Source organism: Diplotaxodon limnothrissa, linkage group LG23 (genome assembly GCF_057381915.1).
Source record: "Diplotaxodon limnothrissa isolate DT_005_m linkage group LG23, D_limnothrissa_male_GT1.1, whole genome shotgun sequence".
Lineage (NCBI taxonomy): Eukaryota > Metazoa > Chordata > Actinopteri > Cichliformes > Cichlidae > Diplotaxodon > Diplotaxodon limnothrissa.
In genome coordinates this window covers 16,665,306-16,686,236 of record NC_140617.1, presented here as the reverse complement: position 1 = coordinate 16,686,236, position 20,931 = coordinate 16,665,306, and the positions used below count along the sequence as shown (strand labels likewise).

At 38.4% G+C, this 20,931-nt stretch overlaps 1 protein-coding gene across 1 annotated transcript; it reads left to right on the top strand.

Annotated features, from left to right (window-relative positions):
* The first annotated feature begins 17,465 nt into the window (after positions 1-17,465).
* LOC146607767 (uncharacterized) lies at positions 17,466-19,604 on the top strand. Its single transcript, XM_085347958.1, has 2 exons — positions 17,466-17,811; positions 18,052-19,604. Exons 1-2 carry the CDS (start codon positions 17,498-17,500, stop codon positions 19,538-19,540), a joined length of 1,803 nt encoding a protein of 600 aa, XP_085204084.1. The 5' UTR covers positions 17,466-17,497; the 3' UTR covers positions 19,541-19,604.
* Positions 19,605-20,931: the final 1,327 nt, after the last annotated feature.

Sequence of the window (20,931 nt, the reverse complement as noted above, 5' to 3'; positions counted from 1 at the left end):
TTAATTGGTGAAGCACACATCACTTCATACTCGCGAGTAATTACTCTGGCAATTTATTTGTGGCGTGATTAAATTTGTTTTCTGTGACTGAAGGCTGAACAAGCTTTGTCCTAGGTAGAATGCATTAAAATAAAAACAGTGCCTGTAAAACCTCACCATGTTCTTACAGGAAGTACACACGGTGATAGAGGGTGAACATCTGTCACTTTTGTTGAAATGGGCAAAAAATGTGACAACAAAATTAAAGAGTTTCTTCTACCGCACTTTTTTTTTCATGAATTCTATGCGTTTATGCTCTTTGTGAACTCTGTGTGTGGGTTATTATGCATTATGGTACTCCATCCATCAGACAATAGGTTGGGTGTGTTTGTAGAACTGCAAAAGGTGAAGACGTGCAATATGGAATATGTATCTTGGCTGTTACCTTTAAATTACTACACATTATTGATGATTTTCATCTAAGTTTTAAAGTTTGCACAGAAGCACTTAAAGCTGAATAAACAAGTGTGGCTCAAAAGTGACAAAATGAAAAAATACACTATTACAGAAATCCTTTAAACTCTGCAAAACTCATCAGAATTTCTCACTAAAAGCAGCCTGGCTCATTTTGAAACATGTAACATTGACGCAGTTTCAGAGGTGCCCCCTCTGATCAGGTTTGCATTTTGATTGGCAACACAATAAGAAATCATCTGACTTTTTTTTTTAATTTTACTTTATTTTGAAATATAAGAGAATTCGATACTGAGTAAAATCTCTTTCTTTCTTTAGAATGATTTTTGTCATAGATCTTGGAAAACAATAAAATGTGTCAGACAGAGAGAAACTTTCTAGCAGTAACCCATGTGTAAATGCTCATTATAGAAATATGAGATCAACAATAACTGGATAAATGAATAGGATAAAAAACAGGACGAAATAGAATATTAAACTAATTCGTCTTTATTGCTGTTCTCTTATTTTGTTAAAACACATTTCGTCCTGTAACACAAATTGAGATTTTGAATCATTCATTAGTGGTTAATGTTTTATTGTTTTCCAATATGTGATGAATTTATTTATGCGTTGTAGTTCTCTGAATGCATGCTAAGAGCAGAACAACAGTATTTGTAGGGCTCAGCCTGAGAACTTCAGGGACCCTTTTGCGCCTCAGGGCTTGATGTGATGCATTATCAGTTTCCTCTGATCTTAAATATCACACAAATACAAGCACTCTCTCTCTCACGCACGCAGACCAAGAAAAAAACAAAAGCAAACTGGCATTTTGTTTAGTGCTAATTGGAAATCAATCGAAATTCATCCTCCTTGGAAAAGGGTGACATTTTCTCACTCTTTGCCAATGATTAGAAACAAATTATGCCAGACACTGACTGACATTTGGAGAGCAGGCGGCTGTTTGGAGTGGAGTGTAAAGGATCAACAGAGCATGTATTTATGCTCTCAGGCACTGATCCTGTCATGTGTGTTGTGTGTTGTGTGTGTGCGTGTATGTGTGCATCTATTTGTCTGACCAAGGGCACACACGACTGTGGGCTGCTCAGCCAGAGGGCCCTGTAGGAATAGCTTGATAAGGGAGGCTTATTTACCATAATAATGCATCTCATCTCTGCACATCAAACACTCCTGCCTGGTCTGATAACCCGCTCTTTAATTTAGCACAACTGTTTGATCTAGCTGTGCTGCCGTTGTCCCAGGGCCATTGTCGCGAGCAGCACAACAGTTGGGTAATTGCTGTGTACTTTAACAGTGTTTCACAAATAGAACAGTTACATAATGTTGCACCTATGGAGTAGAGCTCCACTAAATTGTGTGATGCTCTAGACGATATGCGAAGGGGAAAAAAAGGTATCGTATTGATATCTTATTCTGTCCGTGCTATTGCCTGTTATTAAGAGGTCAAAGGACTCATGACAGACTTTCTCATTAGACAGAGCTGGTGGTTTGTGATGCAGGGACCGGAGAATCGATACGTCTGGATCATTACTTTAATACTCACAAGCCACTCAGTTGGTGTTGATTTCACCGATAATTATATAAAGTGCATGTTTGGCTGATTCACTTTTTGTTTCTAGTATTTGTTTTTAGTGGTTGAGCCAAAGCAGCCATGTCACATGACTTGTCTGTGCCACATGACTGAGAACCCAGAGGACAGCTATGCTCAGTCACACAGATTAAATTTGTGACAAATAGTGAATGACGGCAAAATAAATAAATAAACAAAGAAATCATTAGTAACATAGGCCTATTATTACTATTATTATTGCTATAATAATAATCAGATTAATAATAATATGTGATGTCACAGTTTCAGTATGCAGTCAAGATGTATTTAGTTTCAGGTAATAAATGGATGGTTTTCATTCCATTTTCTCCTCTTTTTTGTGTGTTTGGTTCCAGCATCATGAAAGGGTTCTTTTAAAACTAAGATATAAGTATCAGATAGTCATATACTACCTCCTTTTTACTTGCTTTCAGGACCGCAATATACAACTTATCTGGATGGGTAATAGTCAGATGGAAGGTTGCTTGAATGAAGCTGCTTTCAGGCCACAAAAGATCCAAAAGACATTCTCCCGATCTAAAAAGACATAAAGCTTGCTGAAATACATTACGGCAAACTAATTTTTCCTTTATATTTCAGATGGGAAGATTAAAACTGTGAAATTATTAACTGAAATTCCCAAGTCACTTATTAGATATCCAAAATTTGCTCTGCTTTGAGGCAGATGAGTCACACTTTCCCCCTTAACAAGCAGCTTTAATCACTCTTTTGTTCTGTTCCTGACAAAACACACAGCAAAAGCTTTGTTCATGTCTGTGTTCGTTTTAATTGGGATTTGCTGGGTTTCTGCATCGTTTGAGTTGGTCCACTGGATGCTACCTTCAGGTAAGGCAATTATAATCAATGCACTGTCTTTCTCTTGTTCTAGGCCCAGCTTCTTCTCAAAGAGCTCATTTTGCAAAAAAATAAAAACAAAATAGAAATAACAAAACATACATGCACACATACAACGGACTCGATCTGTGTTGTGTTTACAAGTTTAATGATCAAACACTTTTATATTACTAACATCTGTTCGTCAGGTTTGAGTCCTTACTCAGCCAGTATTCTATTTCAAGTGTACACGAGTGAAAGTCAAAAATGTGACTGCTGTTTCAGCTATGAAGTGAGCAGATGCAAATTTAAGTTTAACACTTAAAACAAGGGAAGCTAACCAGTGACAGCCCTGTTAACAAATTAAAATTCCAGCATATTGAAAACAATTAACACATTTTGTTTCATTTTACTTGATCACAATCGCAAGCAAATACAGGCCCATATTGTCTAAGTTAGAAATGAGGTGCTGTCAACACCAACGGATGAAGTATTTCTCTCATGTTTCATCTTATGTCTACAAGCGATCAGCCTGCACTGATTGAACCAAACAAATTAAATCTGAGAGGATCTGAAGCTTCGCTCAGCCTGTCCGTCTGAATATCTTTGAACTTAATGAGATCTGGCAGTCAGCCTGTTCCCGTTGTCTCTCTGGAGGTGAAGAAAGTTGGAACTGTCCAGAGTAACGCTAATTTAACAAATCTGCACCACAAACAGTAAGCTGTTAGACACTTGTGGTATGCATAGATATACTGCACCTTGAATAATACAAGGGGTATTAGTTTTGTATACTTTTGTTCCAATTCCTAGAGGAGTTTTTCAGGGAGTTACTCAACAGTGTAATTCTTGCTTTAATTCTGCCCAGATCATCTGGATGGCTAAGGGCAGTGTTAGCAGAGGCCAGCAGGGCAATGGGAAGGGGTTGGAATCATGCACATTGCAGGCAACAATGCCCAATCCATGCATGCCCCAAGACTATGAGAGACAATGTCTCCTTGATTAGATACACTGATTCCCCCATTTTTAATTAATTACTCTTGGTTCATTCCATCAAAACCCTGACCTATATTCTCTCTAGATGTGCTGGCTTATCATTCTGTCAGAAAGTGTGTCCATTCAAATCACGTTTGATTTCTGATGTAGTCAGACAACCCAGCTTAGGAAATTGTCCTAATGGAGTGATGCAAGGCTTGTGATAACCCCCTCAGGTTTTGTGCCATAGTGTTACCAATTATAAAATTGAAAAACAAAAGTTGCTCTTTATTAGCACAAAAACTGACACAGACTGACTTTTGGGCATCTGTTTGCTCGAGCCCTCGTGCAGGTTCCCGCTTTGCCCAGTTTGTCAAGTTTATGTTGCCTTGGTGATTAAATGGCCTGACTGCCAGTATGGTATTGTGTCTTTCATGACAACAAATTTGCGAGCTCTAATCCTGCCAGTTGACCACCCATTGAGGACCTGCCATTCCCACCCTGTTTTCTGATCTGAGCTGCAGACCTGTTCACCATGGCATCTTGGTGTGGTGTGCCAGCTGCACTGAGACTGACAAGAAAGCTCTTCAGAGACTCATCAAATCAACACAGAGGACCACCACCAGTCAGCTACATTCACTCAAGCAGTCCTACAGAACACGGTCATCACCATGTGGAGTTGCAAAGATCATCAAGGACTCTAGTCTTTCTGGCCACCACCTTTTCACTCTGCTGCTCTCTGGAAGGTGTAGAACCACAGAAAAGCTGTTGTGTCCAAATGCCATCAAAGTACTGAACTCTAGCTCATAAACTGTGCAATATTACTAAGGACTGTGAAATAAATGTTTTTGTATATTGTTTGAAATCCCCATGTGTGGTGTATGTGAGTTTTAACTCATACTGTTATTTTTTTCTATAATTTAAGTTCACATATTTTTAAATCCATATTTTCTTGTCTTAACTGTATGCACCTTGCAGGGAGATACTCCAGATTTCATCGTACACTAACAAAGACAAATAAAGACATTCTGTTCTATTCCAAAGATGTATTTTCCTCATGGACATCCCAGTACACTTGACTCTTGTAGCTGTAGCTTTATAAATAACTGCCTGTTGCAATGGTAAGACAATAGTTGTTACCTCTGGCTTTGTCAAGGACTTCTCTTAGAGTGTTTTGACACATAAACACCAAAAAAGTAAATAGTATAATAAAGATAGCAGTAATGATTTTCTGTATTCAATATATGTTTTAGAAAGCATAGCATGAAAATGTGCCGCTTCAGTTTGGGACCAATGGTGGCAGCAATGAGCTGGGAGCACAGTACCACTAAATAGGAGCAGCTGTATGTCATTGCAGCAACTATTACAAGTTGGTGATACCTCAGTTTGAGGAAAGGCAAGAGATGGATCACAGGTATTTTTCTGGGTGAGCTAAATTCATTTTTTCTAACTTACCTCCCAAAGTCATGTTTCACATCATGCAAATTGTGTTTTTTACTAGAGTGCAATAGCAGAATTATGTTTGTCAGTGTTTCCCAACTTCTGCTGTGCTGGCGTCAAATATTTAACTTGCCTATCAGATCTTAGCTGCTTTTTGACCCAAAGCAAAGATCAATAGTTCACTGGGACATTTTATGTTTCACAATGGATTTCTCATATCCAGAGTGTGATTAAACAAAATCAATACTCCTTTATCAGAGTCTCAAATGAAAGCATTAATCCTGATAAACAGCTTACCAGGGCAACAAAAAAGCAGCACACACTGAAAATTCTCTAAAAGGCCTTTTTATATTATCACCATTTTTCTCTTAAGACAGTCAAATTGTTTTTGTTTTTTTACTGAACAATGACAGGGTTTGTGATTCCTGAGTATGAGTGACCCTGTCTGCTGTGAAGTTCTGCCTTATAGGAAATGCTTTAGTCATCAAGGCTTCAGCCATGCTAAAATTGTTTCTGGAGTTCAAACAAGACTGAAAGTCCTTAGTGATTTTAAAGTGTGTGAGACTGTGATCAGACACATTGGTTACAAAAGAGAAAAGAAAAAAGCTAGACCACTGAGTACACACTTATGCAAGTGTTGTTTAATTATAAACTCTGCCATACTAGAATATTTCTATTATATCGTTTTGACTTATTTAAAAAGAAGCTAGGAACCCACTGAAATGCAATATGTAAATCAATATGTTCTGAAAAGTACACTTTCAACACAACAAAATCTGATTATAGGTGTATTTTCTCTAAGCTTATTGCATGAATAAGGTTATTCCATATTACAACGCAGAATGGCCAAGATGCTGAACATCAGTGCAGAACATCAGTTCATGTCATTTAAAGGAACTTTGCATGCATTATTGGTATATATACTCTATTAGATTTTTGGTGACAAGACTGATGAAACTAAACAGCAGAGAGGAGTCCAACAATGGTAGGAAGTGGGACAGGACCCTCTGGAATCTAGACACTGGTGCCGAGGCAGGTTGACACTTGGACCAGGGGCGGAGCGTGGGGGTGGCTTACTGGGCTTAAGCCCGGGTTGTTTTGTCAGAAGCCCGGGGTCTTTTGGAGTGTAATTTTTTTCATAGTTAGATGCCTGGCTGACAACTGTATAAAACAAAAAGTACACACAATATTCGAAGCACATAATGCACACAGTGGGAATTTACGACTGTGCGTGAATCCCCCCTGATATTGGTATGATCCGAGCTCAGGCACTAAGCAACTGAGCGAGGGGGCGGGGCTGCAGCCAGGTGCTCTTGTGCCTGTGAGTGCGCTGTTGGAGTAACGGAGCCAGCCATACTAAGGAGAGCTTAAGTTTGACCAGGTACCAAAGCAAACCATTCATACCGTACAAATGACGGTGAATCACGAAAGATTGATATCAAACTGATCACTTGACCCATATTACGTTACTTGCTCTTCAAGTGAATCAACAAATGGCGAAATGAAAAGCCGAACAAATGCTTTTTTTTTTTTTAATAGAGTCTTATCTTACGTGTGTTTATTTCATATTTTCAGTTCTTACCCTCCCCGACTAAATCGGTTTCAGTTATGTACTGAAATATAAGAATGGACATTAGAGGGCTCTTTCAAAGAAAAAACTCAGGTAAATGTTATTTTATATATTATGCTTTGTATGTTGTTCAGTATATTTCTATGCAAAACAAGAGGGATTTCAGTACACAGCAGGATATTCACATTTGTAACCAGATATTTACATACACTTTAGGGAGAAAACATAAAACATTTTTTCTGTACAACATCAATTTAGAGTAAACTTTTGTTTTAGATAAATATTGAAATATCTTTTGAATTAGTTTAATGTCAGAATAAAGAGAGACAGAGCTTCTATTTTTTATCACTTTGATCAAATTTAGGAGTACATATACACTAAGTTTGTTAATTAATAAGAAAACCAGATGATTCCATTCTGAGCTGAAGAAGCTTCTGATAGGTTAGTAGAGTCCATGTGAGTAAACTGGTGGCACAGCTGTGGATGCATATAAGGCAAAACACAGAGCCTGTTTCTTTGAAATGGGAAAATTAAGAGATATCAACCAAAACACCAGGAACAGAATTGTGGAGCTCCATAAGTGTGGCTCAGTTTGAATACAATTTGGTGCCATTTGCAATTAAGAAATACAGAGTTTCTCTCTTTACTCTTAAAGTTAACAAATATGTTTTTTATATTTATCAATCTAAAAAAATAAACATTTAGTCTGATTTGATGTTACAATTATAAAAGTGTTGTGTTTTTATCTGAAGAGTTTGTAAATATCTGGTTTCAACTGTATATTTGATGATTGTCAGCACAAAGAGGGAGAGAGAGGAACAGAGAGGGAGAGAGAGGAGACAGGACAGAACAGAGATGAACAAGAGCAGGTGAGACACACATGTTAGTCAAATGGTTGTTTACCAAAAGTATCACCGTATCACAGGTCCTCATGTATCTCGTACCTAGTGTTTCTTTTTAGGTTTGTTATTTTTCAAATTCTATATTTATTAAGTTATGCAGGCTTGTTTGCACAACAAGGCTAAATAATTATATAAACTTTTGTGAATCTACATAGTGTACTTTGGTAGAATTAAAAAATAAGTGTAGTGCAGGTCTATGATGATTTTTAGTGCTACTATCATCTAGTTCTGATTCTGGTTCTGTCTTGGTTAAATCCTAAGTAGTCCTGATTTTGAACTCTTGTAGTCCTGTTTTAATTCTGGATCAGTTCTGGGTCTGGTTGAATTGGGGTTTAGTCCTCGTGTCTTGATGCAGCCCCGACTTTGTTCTGCCTCGCTGCTTAATTAAAAAACTAGTTTAAGGTGTCCTGTATATGTGATATCTTTTTTCCCCTATATGAAGTCATTCTTTTTTGAACAAAACTCAAAACAGAGCCAATTAATCTTTCAGTCATTTCTACACCCCCCCCCCCCCCCCCCCTCCCCAAAAAAAAGAAAAAAGAAAAAAAAATCCACATGCATACTACCCTTCAGGGCTAAGCCCCGGGTGTTTCAAATGTCTGGCTCCGCCTCTGACTTGGACAAGACTTTATCTGGCCAGGATGAGGTAGATGCCTCAATGAGAGTCTGAAAAGCAAGATTACAGAAGAGCACTGAGACAGATGTGACAGAGGCTGATTAGCTCGCAGAATAAGTTAAAAAATTAAAATTGTCCTGTGGGAGAATTTGTGTATATACAAAACTTAATGGCAGCAACAAGTCGGTGAAATGCTTTAAAAGAAAAAAAATATAATATATGATGACTGTTTTTCCTAAATATATTTTTATATTTAGATAAATAAAAAATGCTTAAGGATCTGCGGCATCAGTGCTGTCAATATGCTTTCTGTCTTTTCCAGAGAGCACTTCTTGCCTCTCAGGTTTTGGATGTCCAGCCATCCTTGTCCGTCAACCACTGTCAGCATCACATACAAATTCTCCCACAGGACCAGATAGGCAAGGTACATACTATCTTTTTCAGCCTTGACACAAGTCACCCGTAAGGGGAAGGCAAAAAAGAAAAAGGGAGAAGATGGTAATGATAGATGGGATACACAAAGACAGAAAGGGAGAGGAAGTCCTCAAAGAGGAAGGTAAAGGAGGTATGATAGGCGACAAGAGCTGATGGGAGCGTCACGGGGAGATGCATGATATAGTCAAGATTTAAGAAAGATGGAGCTTTTCATTGTGCACTGAGAGTCATGTATGGGATAAAGAGCAGCATTTTATTTAAAGGCAATTATCGTAGTCATGTTATATTCACAATTAGTCAGTGCTGCTTTGTTTTTTACAGGGAAATAATTTTTTCAGATTAAAGGAAAACCTTTTATCAACTTGATTTTCTCATAAAATTTGATAGGTATGACATGCAGAGGCAGAGCAGACGACTCAAAAATGGACTAATTTGGCAGAAACTACAGTCCAAAAAAATAAAATTAAACTGGACATAAAACTTAATCTGAAGAGAAAACTAAAACCAGGAGCACATGGTGATCAAAACTAAACTGGGCATAAAGTAAAACTGAAGAGAAATCCAGAAAATTAGGAACACAAACGTAAGTATAAATAGAAGCCTTGTTTGAGAACAAAGGGAAAATGGGACTACGTGTACACTCGCATGTGATTGGGAGATTACAAAGAGAAAGAGACATAAGTGAAAACACAGCCGAAGGCAATCATGAAAGGGCAGACAGTTACAAAGGAATGGAAACCAAATGAAAGAGGATATAACCAAAAGGCAAATGCAGTACTAAACACAAAAAGTCACACTAAACATAACAGTGGAACAAAAGAGGACCAAAGCAGAAACACTGGAGAAACTAAATATGAACAAACTCAAAATAGAAACTGAAGCTAAATGAAAGAAGAAAAAAATATAAACCATCATGGCAGACTTCCAAAAGTTCATAAAAAGTATACAATAATTGAAAGGGTGGTAACGAAGGTAAAGCTCCAAATTGCTAGAGAGCTAAGGACATCACAACAGGGATAAAAGTGAACCTGCAGGACATAAAGTTCAAACACTAGAATAACAGTGAACCCCACTCGCTCTCCTCCAAAAATGATATGTCTTTACTGTCTTCTTCAATATAAAGGTAGTGTAGTAGTATATGAAATGAAATCAAAGCAGCAACTTTAAAATGATATAGTTTACACATAAAAGAATGAATAACGTGATCTAATGATATTGAGTAAATAATTCCAAAATAAGTAGCTCTGCACCACTTTTCCTATTTCCCATGTATTTTAAAGAAAAAAGTTTACTTAAGTGAAAGCCTTTTCATCAAGTAAAGGGTCTAAATATTCGTTTCAAAAAGAGATGCATTGTGAAACACTTATTAAACACTTGTGCAGTGTCACTTCATACAGAAAACAAATGGTTATGCCTATAATGTTTTCCTCAGAGAAGACAAGTTATGGCTATAACGTTTGTTCCATGAAGGAGAAGAATGAGGTGCAATAGACATAGTATGGGATATTACACCACTGCATATCCTGAGCTGAAGAAACCTATATTCACACCTTTAAGGCAGATAACCTATGATGCAACGTGCAACTCCTGATGCAACATATCCACCTTGTCACCACAGTCATCCCTTAGTTTGCTTCACTGAGCTGAGGTGCACAGTAGGGACACCTGGTGTTGTACCTAGTTCCTCTCCTTCAGGGAACACAAGTTATAGACATGCTGTTCATTCCCTTTCAGTTGATTCACTCGGTACAACATGTACTGGTGTACTACACACTGGTGTACTACACATGTACTACTCATTTTGCAGAGCAGCCCCTAAACAGGAGTCAGACCACTAGTGCCTGAATGAATGGTAAACCCAGAAAAAAGAACAGAATGAGCAATGAAACAGAACAAACAGTGATGATCAGCTAGCTCCAACACAAATAGGCCTACACTATATTGGCACAAACAAAGTATTCACTCAATTCAATTTTATTTATACAGTGCCAAATCACAACAACTGCCTCAAGTCACTTCATATTGTAAAGTAAGGACCCTACAAAAAACAAGACATCTCCAATAATCATATGGCTCTTTTTGGGCAAGCACTTTGGGGAAAAAAGCAAGATCCATTAAGACATGGATGAGTGAGAGCAGGCCTAGAGGTAGCACTGGGAGGGAGCTGGAAAAAAGTCAAAGGACTGCTAATTGGCTGAGAGCTTAACTCTCATGAAACAAGGAGAGCTTGAGTTTTAGAACAGCAGCTGTGTGGTAACTGGCTGGACCAGATATTCGTAGGCGATGAATTCCAACCTCAAACTGCCTGTGGTTTTGGTTGTATAGCCATATGAAAGTAAGCAGCTGTTAGACTCATTGTTGCAAACCAATCCCCCAGGGCAACTGTATTCAAAAGCTGAGTGTTAGCATCTCAAACTCACAGGTTGAGAAAGGAATGAAGCTATTTTGAAACAACAAAATAGCTGGTTTGTAAAAGACTGTTAGGAAAGTGCGGCGTCTTCTGGGAACGACAATTTAAATGAAACTGGTCCTTATATTCCGAACAAAATTGCAGCTGAGTATCTTGATGTGGGTGATAGTATATCAGGCAAACAGCAGAGAAGCAGATAAGAGCCAAAACAAGGCATCCTGAAATTTAAGCTACAAACTAGGAGCACACAGCACTGCCGGTCCTTAAATACAATACGCAGTCTTGATGATTGGACCGAAGTGTGCACAGTAAGCCTGGGAAAATGCCACTCCATGGGTGGTTACACAGGATTCATCCACACCTCCACCTGAAAGTTAAACATAAAAAAAATTCAAATCCTGTTTATCTCATTGACATTCCAGTCTGTTTTCATTGCCAGGGAAACAAATGCTACCATTTTTTTTAAGTTGTCCTTCGGTTTCAGGTGTCATTTTTTAAAAAGTTTTTTAAAAGTTAAAGGTAAAGAGTCGTATTTTGAGCAAAATTACAAACTTTTCTTACATCGAACCAATTACTTCAGTATATAACTACTGTAAAATGTTTGAAACCAAAACAAATCAGTGAGTGAAACTTCAATCGAAAAACATCCAAGACTAAAAGGTCTCAAAAAAATCTGACATACTCTACTGTTAGCTCTCCACTCTATTCAGTTGAATTTGTCCATCTTTTAAAAAAAGGAAAATTGTCTTTTGGTGTCCGCTATTTCTATGCCCAGTGCATTAAGGCAGAGGCACAGGGGACATGTTATACATGTAGTATGGGCATAATCAATCACAACTAACTGCAGTTAGTAAGTAGTAAGTTTTTTGAAACCCGTAGCAGAGAAGAGATGGGGAGCCTTAAGTTCTAACATCTTCATTAAGCCCACTGTTTTCCAGTATATAGTTTCTTGATTGAAAAATAATGTGTCAAATGTTTAACTGAAATGACTAACTTAATTAATTAAAAATAAAACAAAGTGACAGATTTATGCCGGACTTTTGTTTTATGAAATTAAGCACTTGGCCACTCAAAACAGTTGATAGTTTTGAAAATTTGAAATGTAATGCTTTTACTTTTTTACCTCATAGATGGGCATATGATGTGATGTATTACAAAAAAATTGGCATGATAGGTTCTGGAACTGTCAGTGATTCAGGGATTTGGCTGTGCATCTCTGATGCCTTAGCAGGAAACCTGAAGGAGGTAGGAGAATAAAGAGAGACAGAAATTATATATATATATTTTTTTTTTCTTACAGCCAGCTTTTTATTACTTGCTCTTCTTTAGTTTCCAAGGGCTAGATAGAGCAGTCCCTGGAGAGGTTAAGGAAAGGCATACGTGTATGCTAGAAAGACAAAGAGCATCAAAAGGAAAAAGGAGAGAAGACAGACAGAGCCGAAACATGACAGAGGCAGAAGAGTCATCGCAAGGTGTCTCAAAGCCGTCAATCATAGGAGAAAACCGGATGTCTTGCTCTGAAGCAACTGTCAGAATAAAAAGTGTGAAAAAAAGTAGAAATGAGGAGCTACTGCTCCCTGTGGCAAACAAATGCACTCTAAATTTTTCAAATTAAGTTACTGACCTGAAACAGACTTTCTATAGAGGTGAGGATAGTGCAGGTAAGATTACACACAAGATGAGAAGGATGCCAAAATGTAATTAAAGAGAGGTAGAATTTTTAGTGTAAACTGCATGTCTGATGTCTTCAATCAGTGCAGTTATGGTTTAAAAGGTATGTTGTCTATTAGTGTAAAGCTGAAAAAAATAAATGTCCTTAACAGTGCATCAAATAAAGTAAAATGTTAAGGAGGACGGTGATCGTGACAAGCCTACTAGAAATGACATTCGTAAATGTTTTTGTCTCATTTAACCTACTAGTTAAGTTGACAGAACAAGGGCTCTCAATAACCAGTCCTTGTAGGATGAATTCATTGTGAACTACCATTTAATGTAGATAATGTGAAATGATTGCTATTGTAGCAACTTTTTTAAATTAATAGAAATAGTGTTTTCATATTATCTTTGCTGCTCTAACTGCAGAAATTTCAATTCTTGTTTGCATAAACAAAAAAAGACCTATGATTACATCATCTGTAAAAACACATTGTATACAGTCCAATTCTATTACATAATTTCAGGACGTGGTTGTTGTTTTAATCCCAACTCAAAAGGCTTATATTGCAGATAGCTGTGAGCATAGGTGATAAAAAGAAGGTTTAACATTCCTAAAATATGTACATCTTTATTAAAAAGGGATATTCTTTCGTTAGTGTGTATTTTCAAGTCTCACTTTTCTGTTACTTTTATGATTTGATTCATCTCCACTGGATGCACTTACACCAGAACCCAGTGCATCCACAAAAGGTCTTGAAAAGACCAGACCTTCGTGGCGCCTCTCATGTAAATATTTGGAAATGCTTTGGTGACAAGCTGAACTAACAAGCTGCCTTTAAATTAGAATTTACTAGTGTGTCACTAGAGAAGCAGAAAGACTTAAGCAAAAGAGTGAAGCACAGCCATGTGGATGGTTTTAAAAAGCCTGTATTTTATTGTCTGTTTGTTGACAAAATTGCAGCCAAATCTCTTCATTTTCACTATGTTGATATTTAGTTCTTGGAATTTCTGTGTGTGTGTGTGTGTGTGTGTGTGTGTGTGTGTGTGTGTGTGTGTGTGTGTGTGTGTGTGTGTGTGTGTGTGTGTGTGTGTGTGTGTGTGTGTGTGTGTGTGTGTGTGTGCATAACATGAAGGAAGTTTAGGCTTTTATTGTGTTAGCTGGCTCAACAAAATCTAAAACCCCAGTTTAAGATAATGGGTATTGCAACAGTAAATAATAGATTTCTCTGTTAAGTCATACTGTCTGTGCATGCTCTCATCAAAAGAGGTGTTTCATGTGCTATTTCAGTCTTCTTCCACATACAGTGATTCCTAGAAGTCTAATGAAACACTGCTACAAAGAGATTAATCAAACTGCATTTCGAACAGTATAACACAGAGCAGCAGTTTGGAATCAAGTGTTGAAACATTTTGTGCATTACTAGCTGGATATCTGCAAATTCCAGTGACAATATGAGACAGTTTGCATACCTGGATTTAGTCAGGTGCGATTTTAACAACTAGCACATATAAGATGTACTCACCCAGCAGAATCACTTTTTGCATGTAAAACCTGCTGTAAAAGACAAAAACATGTGAAAAGAAGAGCTTCCTATTGATATTAAACTTAAAGGAAATCTTCTTACATTCACTTCAATTTTATTTAGAAAGTGCCAAAATCATAATAACAGGTTCCTCAAGTGGGAAAACAGCATAATCTGCTCCCAACCAGGTGATGTGTCCATTATAAGTTATCTATGGTGATTTAGCAAGCCTCAGGCAAAACTGACTTTAAGCTGGACATAGGTCACTAACTCATTAATCTAATTGTGATATGCTATATTTCTTTATTATAGCAAAGTCTTTGTTCTCATTAATATTGTCGGGGACTGCCGAGGTTTTCTCTGTGTTATTGTAGGGTCTTTACCTTACAATATTTCAATAAGGAGAAATGACTTGGAAGAACTGCACTGATTTATTGAGATGGAGAAATTAATGTATTTGGTGATTAAACTCAAATGACCCATCATGGCAGAACGGAATCCTAGCAGTTATGAAATTTAGGAAAAGATCCCCCGAAGTCTAGGTGCTGGTGGTGATGAAGATGAAGACTGAGGCTTGAATGGAGCTCTGGCTGAGGTGTCTGAAGGGGAGGTGGAAAGTAGGTGGGTTTAACAAGTGAGTCTGAAAGGTGGAATGATGGAGAGCACAGATTTAAACCATGCAAAGCGGAAGCTGATTGGCCGAGGTGAGAAAGAAGACGACTGGACTAGAGTAATGATGTCAGTACTGAGACTGACAGCATGTGAAAGCAGCAATCATGTAAAAAATAGAAAAGCAGTTGAACACCCAGGAAAGCAGGCAGATAAGTGATTACGGATCTTCCTTACTGCTGACAAAATATTAGGGAAACATGACGATACCTTTTACAAATCTGCATTGGTTCTGTGCTGTGCTGGTCCGACAGTAGGTTTTGTGGCTGTATAGCCTGGTAATGCCACCCTGATTAAATCTTTTCCTCTACTTGTAAAGCTGTGGAGAATTGCTTGTAGTTTCTCTCTAATAGAAACACAATAACAAGGGTTCAGTAGCCAAATAGATCTCATTAAACGAGACTCATTCTCAGTTATGAGCATTTTTTTTAATAACAGATCATTAAATTGTGTTTGCCATTTTGCCAACAGTCTACAGTCTCTACTGATGTCTATTAGTGTAAAAAAGCAAGTCAATGCCAATTGTTAAATCCTGACCTTTATCCTATTTATGGGCTATTGTACTACATCAATACAAGAGAGCAGTGGGCAGTAATTATAGGCTTATCGGATGTAGAATATACAATCATTCAGCTTCTCCATTTTGTAGCTTGCTTAATGATTTAGGTTTGAAGGGACATAAAACACCGTCACCTTAACATGGTTGCTGTCTTACAGTTGTCGATTTAGAAACATTGTTTAATGGATTGCTTTTCTGTACCTAAGTAGCTGCATAAATATTCAGAGGACCAATTAGTGAGAAATGTTTCAGTGCCATTGATTGTGAATAAAAGCATGAAGACTGACAACTGCAAGGACCTATCTGTTGCATTTAAGCCATGACCTCATTAGATGAGACAGATGGCCCTTTGACTGATTATGTTATTTTGTTTAAATACCAGGAACACAGATCTAAACAACAAAGGTATAATGGTGCAAATATGCCAGTACACAGCTTGCATGTCTCATGGTTCATTTAGGTTTGAGACTTCCAGCCAAGCAACAGAACAGAAGCAATCAGGAAGAATTCAAACTGGATATTTTTACAGAGTAAACATTTTTACCATATTTATAACGAAGCTAAAAAGCTAATTTTCTTTCATAAGATGGATAATTCCGACTAACATGGGGTGAGCCCATATTATACTCACTTATTAACTAGAATAGGTTTACACATTATAGCAAAGACCCCTGGTTCACTGTGACAGTAGCCACCACAGGAAATAGCTGACTGTGCCAGTGCAAGCCTGCAGGCTTGAAGTTCTGAAGGATAGCAAAGTGTCTGCGATCCTGTGTCACATTTACAACCTGAATCCAAAGTAGGAGAATATACCAATGTTGTGGACAATAATGCATTTGGTTCCAGTAACAAAGATGAGCGCAGGGGCGATTTTAGCCCATTAAAATGAATCAAAGCACCCCCAAATATTTCTTACTTTTTTTTGACAATATTTGCTGTTTGTGTGACACACTACTAAAAAATATAAAAGGGTCATTCTTACTATTCGGTGCCATTTGAGTCCTAATGACATAATATGTTATATTTAGTGTAAAACTTGTCTAATGCTTATTTCTAAACCATTTTCTTGTATGTTTAACCCCCCTCTACCATAGAACACATTGATATATACACAGGATAAATACATTAAAAGTAAATTACTTTTATTTTAGCACAAGTCACTAAAGTACTATGTCCCCAGTCATGCTTGCTCGACTTCAGTTACAAATATAACTTAAAAAAAAAAAAAATCTAGATTTTTCATCATTTCTGGATTGGCTTATTTCTAATGTTCCTCATCAAATGTTCTTTTTTATTATTAATGCATGTTTAATACTTAAAATCTTTAAAAAATGTTGTGTCCCTGAATCAACTGTCACCCCTGTTACTCTGATAAGAATTCCATAGAACACATCACCTGATTATTCTTTTAGTCACATGACACTCCCGGATGTAACATATTTTGGAGGGAAAACTTTCAAGAAGAAGACGAGTAAGTACCACTCTTTAATCAACCCTTTTTTCAATGTTTTAGCAAGATTTTGTAATGTGGCAAAGCATAACACGTCCAACCTGTTACGCTTATTAATAGTGGAAACAATTTTTTTTTGTAATTTTTATAATATGGCTAATAAACATGTTAAAAATGGTTCTTAGTGGTCACCATGTACTAGCTTGTTGTTCATCATACTAGTAGTAATGGCTAAGTTTAGCATAAAATCTCCCCCCTGTTACCGTCACCCCTGTTATTGCTATGCACTGTAACAGGGGGGACGTAAGATGATAGAAGTTTAGTGTTTAGGGTTATTTATACAAGTGTGTATTGGTAATTATTATTAACCTGTATATATATACTTTTAGAAGATTTTGAATAGTATACATTTTTCAGGGAATGGCACCAATGTCTGCTGCGGAGAAGCAGCGGCGCTACCGAGCACGTCGTGATGCTGACCCTGAGAGAAGACAGATATATCTCAATAAAGAGAAAGAGAAGTGGAGAAAGGACAGAGAGGAAGGGAAAAAAAAGAAAGTGGCAGATCTCAGTGAACGACAGAAGAGAGCACAGAGAAAGCAGTGGCGAGAAAGGAAAAGAAAGCAGAGGGCTAGTGCCAAAGGCAGGACAGAATTTGAGGCTATGAATACTCCTCCCCTAAGTCCAGAATATTCCCTAGAGCCAGAAAATGCCCCGCAACCAGGACCCTCAAGGTTAGAAGAAGAGTTGACAGTTCAATGCTTTGCTGATTAGGTAGATTTTGTATTTGAATGATAAAACGTGATTTTGCCCTAAAAAAAAAGAGAGAGAGAGAGAGAGAGAGAGTGTGAGTCTACCTGCCTAATACATTATAAACATATAATATCCAACGTCTATCTTATACTGTATCTAAACATTTATCTAAACATATATATATATATATAATAATTGTGACAATATTTCCTGTGTTGTAGGCAATACATTGTTGGACGAAGGAATATTAGACAGGGAAGAAGGAGACTCAAGAATGAAATTAAAGAGCTAAAGGCCTTGTTGGAAAAGGAAAAGAGAAAAAAAGAAAAATACAACAAGAGGTGCCAGCGTTTGGGTGGGGGAAAAAAATCCCCACGTTCTAAAGTGGATGCACTGCTGCGTCATGAAACAGTTAGCAACACAATTAGGAAAAGACTATTACTGCAGGAATCAATCATTGAGGAAATCAGGAATAAATACAAAAACACCAAAAAGGAACGAGAGAGGCAAATTATTGCAAAAACGACAATAGGAAAAATTATAAAGAAATACAGGCTACAGAGGGCTGCACAGACAGCTCTAGGCTTTTCAAAAAAGCGTGGTCAAAGACAAGATGGAGGGCTCATAACCTTTGAAAGAAAGGAAAGCAATAGATTACCAGTTGATTGCAAGCAGAAAATAAAGGCCTTCTTCTTAAGAGATGACGTCAGTCGGATGACAACAGGACGAAAGCAAACTGTAACTCAAAAGAAAATAAAAAAACAGAAACGTTTGCTAACTGATTCACTGAAGAATCTGCACCATAAGTTTCTTTCAGAAACTGAGCATCAGGTCTCATATTCTTGTTTCTGCACCTTAAGACCATTTTGGGTTGTGGTGCCCACAGAAGCTGATCGTGAAACCTGTCAGTGCAGGACACATGAGAACTTACAGTTCATGGCCAATGCCCTGTACGTCCAAGGTCTGTCAGCAACAAAACACACTGAAGAGATGGTAGATGCAACAATGTGTGATGCTAAATCCAAAGTCTGTGCATACGGTGAGTGCAAAGACTGTTTCAGTACAACACACACACTCTTGAGACCTCCTAACAACACAGAGATAGCCTTTACCAAGTGGTCTCTAGAAGAGAATGAAAAATTAAATGATGGAGAGGTATCTGGTAAAAAGTCAACAATTACAGTGAAGACAACTGTCATGACAACAGAGGATGCACTTGCAGGGGAATTTCATGACGGACTACTCAGATTTAGGCGGCACGTCTTTAATATCCGATGGCAGTATAGGGCCTACAGACAACTGAGAGAAAATTTGAGAAACGATGAATGTCTGCTACATGTAGATTTTAGTGAGAACTACTCCTGTAAGTATTCTCAAGAAGTACAAGCAGTCCACTTCGGAGGGTCACACCAGCAGGCAACCCTACATACTGGAGTACTGTACACTGCAGCTGAACAGTCACCAGTAACATTCTGCTCTATCTCACCTTCCAGGCGGCATGATCCCCCTGCGATATGGGCCCATCTTGACCCTGTGTTAGACATGATCAGAGAAAGATACCCTCTTATCAAACACCTCCATGTCTTCAGCGATGGTCCAGCTACACAATACAAACAAAAGGGCAACTTTTACCTGCTCTCAAAAGAGCCATTCAAAAAAGGGTTCAAAAACATCAGCTGGGGGGGCGCTAGCGAGCCAGCAATGGAGTAGGACGTGTTTCTGAAGGCTCCCGCTAACAGAGTTTCAGAAATAGTTTTTTTTCAACCTACAAAGTCTCATTCTATGTCACAGGGGAAGCTAACAGTTTTATATACTATATTAAAGCTTCACTCGAGACAAAATGGCATCGAACCTAAGGAAATACAAGTACACCGGAGGAACTGCGGCTAGGCCCGGCGCATCCTCGGGCGAGAATACCAATGGTGGCCCAAGGGCGGCACCCGGCTCAGCGACCACTGAGGAACGGGCTCAGCAGAGCGATGGGCACTTTGTGGACACTGATGCCCTGAAATTAGAGCTTCTTCAATCCATTAAAGATGATATCAGCGTGGTGTTAAAAGAAGAACTCAGGAATGCACTGAAAGAAGATTTTGATAACATTAGGGCTGATGTGCAAGAAGTGAGAAATGAGATTGCTAACAATACGGCGGCAGCGCGCGCTGAAATGGATGGAGTTAAGGCCACGGTGAAAGAAGTAGAGGACGGGCTGTCAATGTGGAGCGATGAGGTGGTCACCTTGCAATCTATGGTGAAGACTTTGAGGAAGGAGCTATCTGACCTGAAAGATAAATGTGATGACATGGAAGGCAGGATGCGGAGATCCAATATCCGTATCATGGGGGTCCCGGAGGGCCCGGATTCGAGCTCCACCACGGCCGTATCCGCGCTACTACGTGAAGCGCTGGGTATGGATAAAGATGTTATTGTCAACCGCTCACACAGGAGTCTGGCCCCGAGAAGGCCGGGTGGTAACCCGCGGGCCATCATAGCCAAGCTTCATTACTACCAGGACTGTGTGGAAATTCTACGCCGTGCCAGGACCCAAGCTCCGCTGAGGTTCAATGGACAACCGATTGCAATATTCCCGGATTTTACGACCTCGGTGGCCCGAGCTCGGGCTGCTTTTACAGAAGTCCGGAAACTTCTCCGTGAGCAGGAAGGTATCCGTTTTGGGATCAGGTTCCCAGCGCGACTTTGTATCACGCACAACGGGGAGGAGAAAGAATTTCTGGATGCGGCGAAGGCAATGGAATATGTTAAAGAACATATTATCAACGTTTGAGGAGGCTGCGCCTGTCGCTCTATGTGGGAGCACCAGTGCTACGGTTGGTTGTCTCAGTTACGGCTGAGTGTACATGACTGTTTGTTGTAGCGTTCGCACGGTGATGAAAAGCTTGAAGAGACACTTCTTGTTCAGACATTTAAACTTATTTCATAAACACATTTTGGTTCATTTTATTTCATGGCAATACCATTGGGTTTAGAAAAGTTCTATACTTTGTTTGGATGTCGATGTGTGTGTGTGTGTGTGTGTGTGTGTGTGTGTGTATGTATATGTATACATATATATATATTTTCTTTTTCTATTTTATTGACTATTT

Bases quoted from the DNA above. Each gene is read 5' to 3' on its own strand.
- LOC146607767 (XM_085347958.1), top strand. From the start codon at position 17,498: ATGGCACCAATGTCTGCTGCGGAGAAGCAGCGGCGCTACCGAGCACGT. The intron at 17,812-18,051 runs GTTAGAAGAAGA...CCTGTGTTGTAG, and splicing joins CCGCAACCAGGACCCTCAAG to GCAATACATTGTTGGACGAA.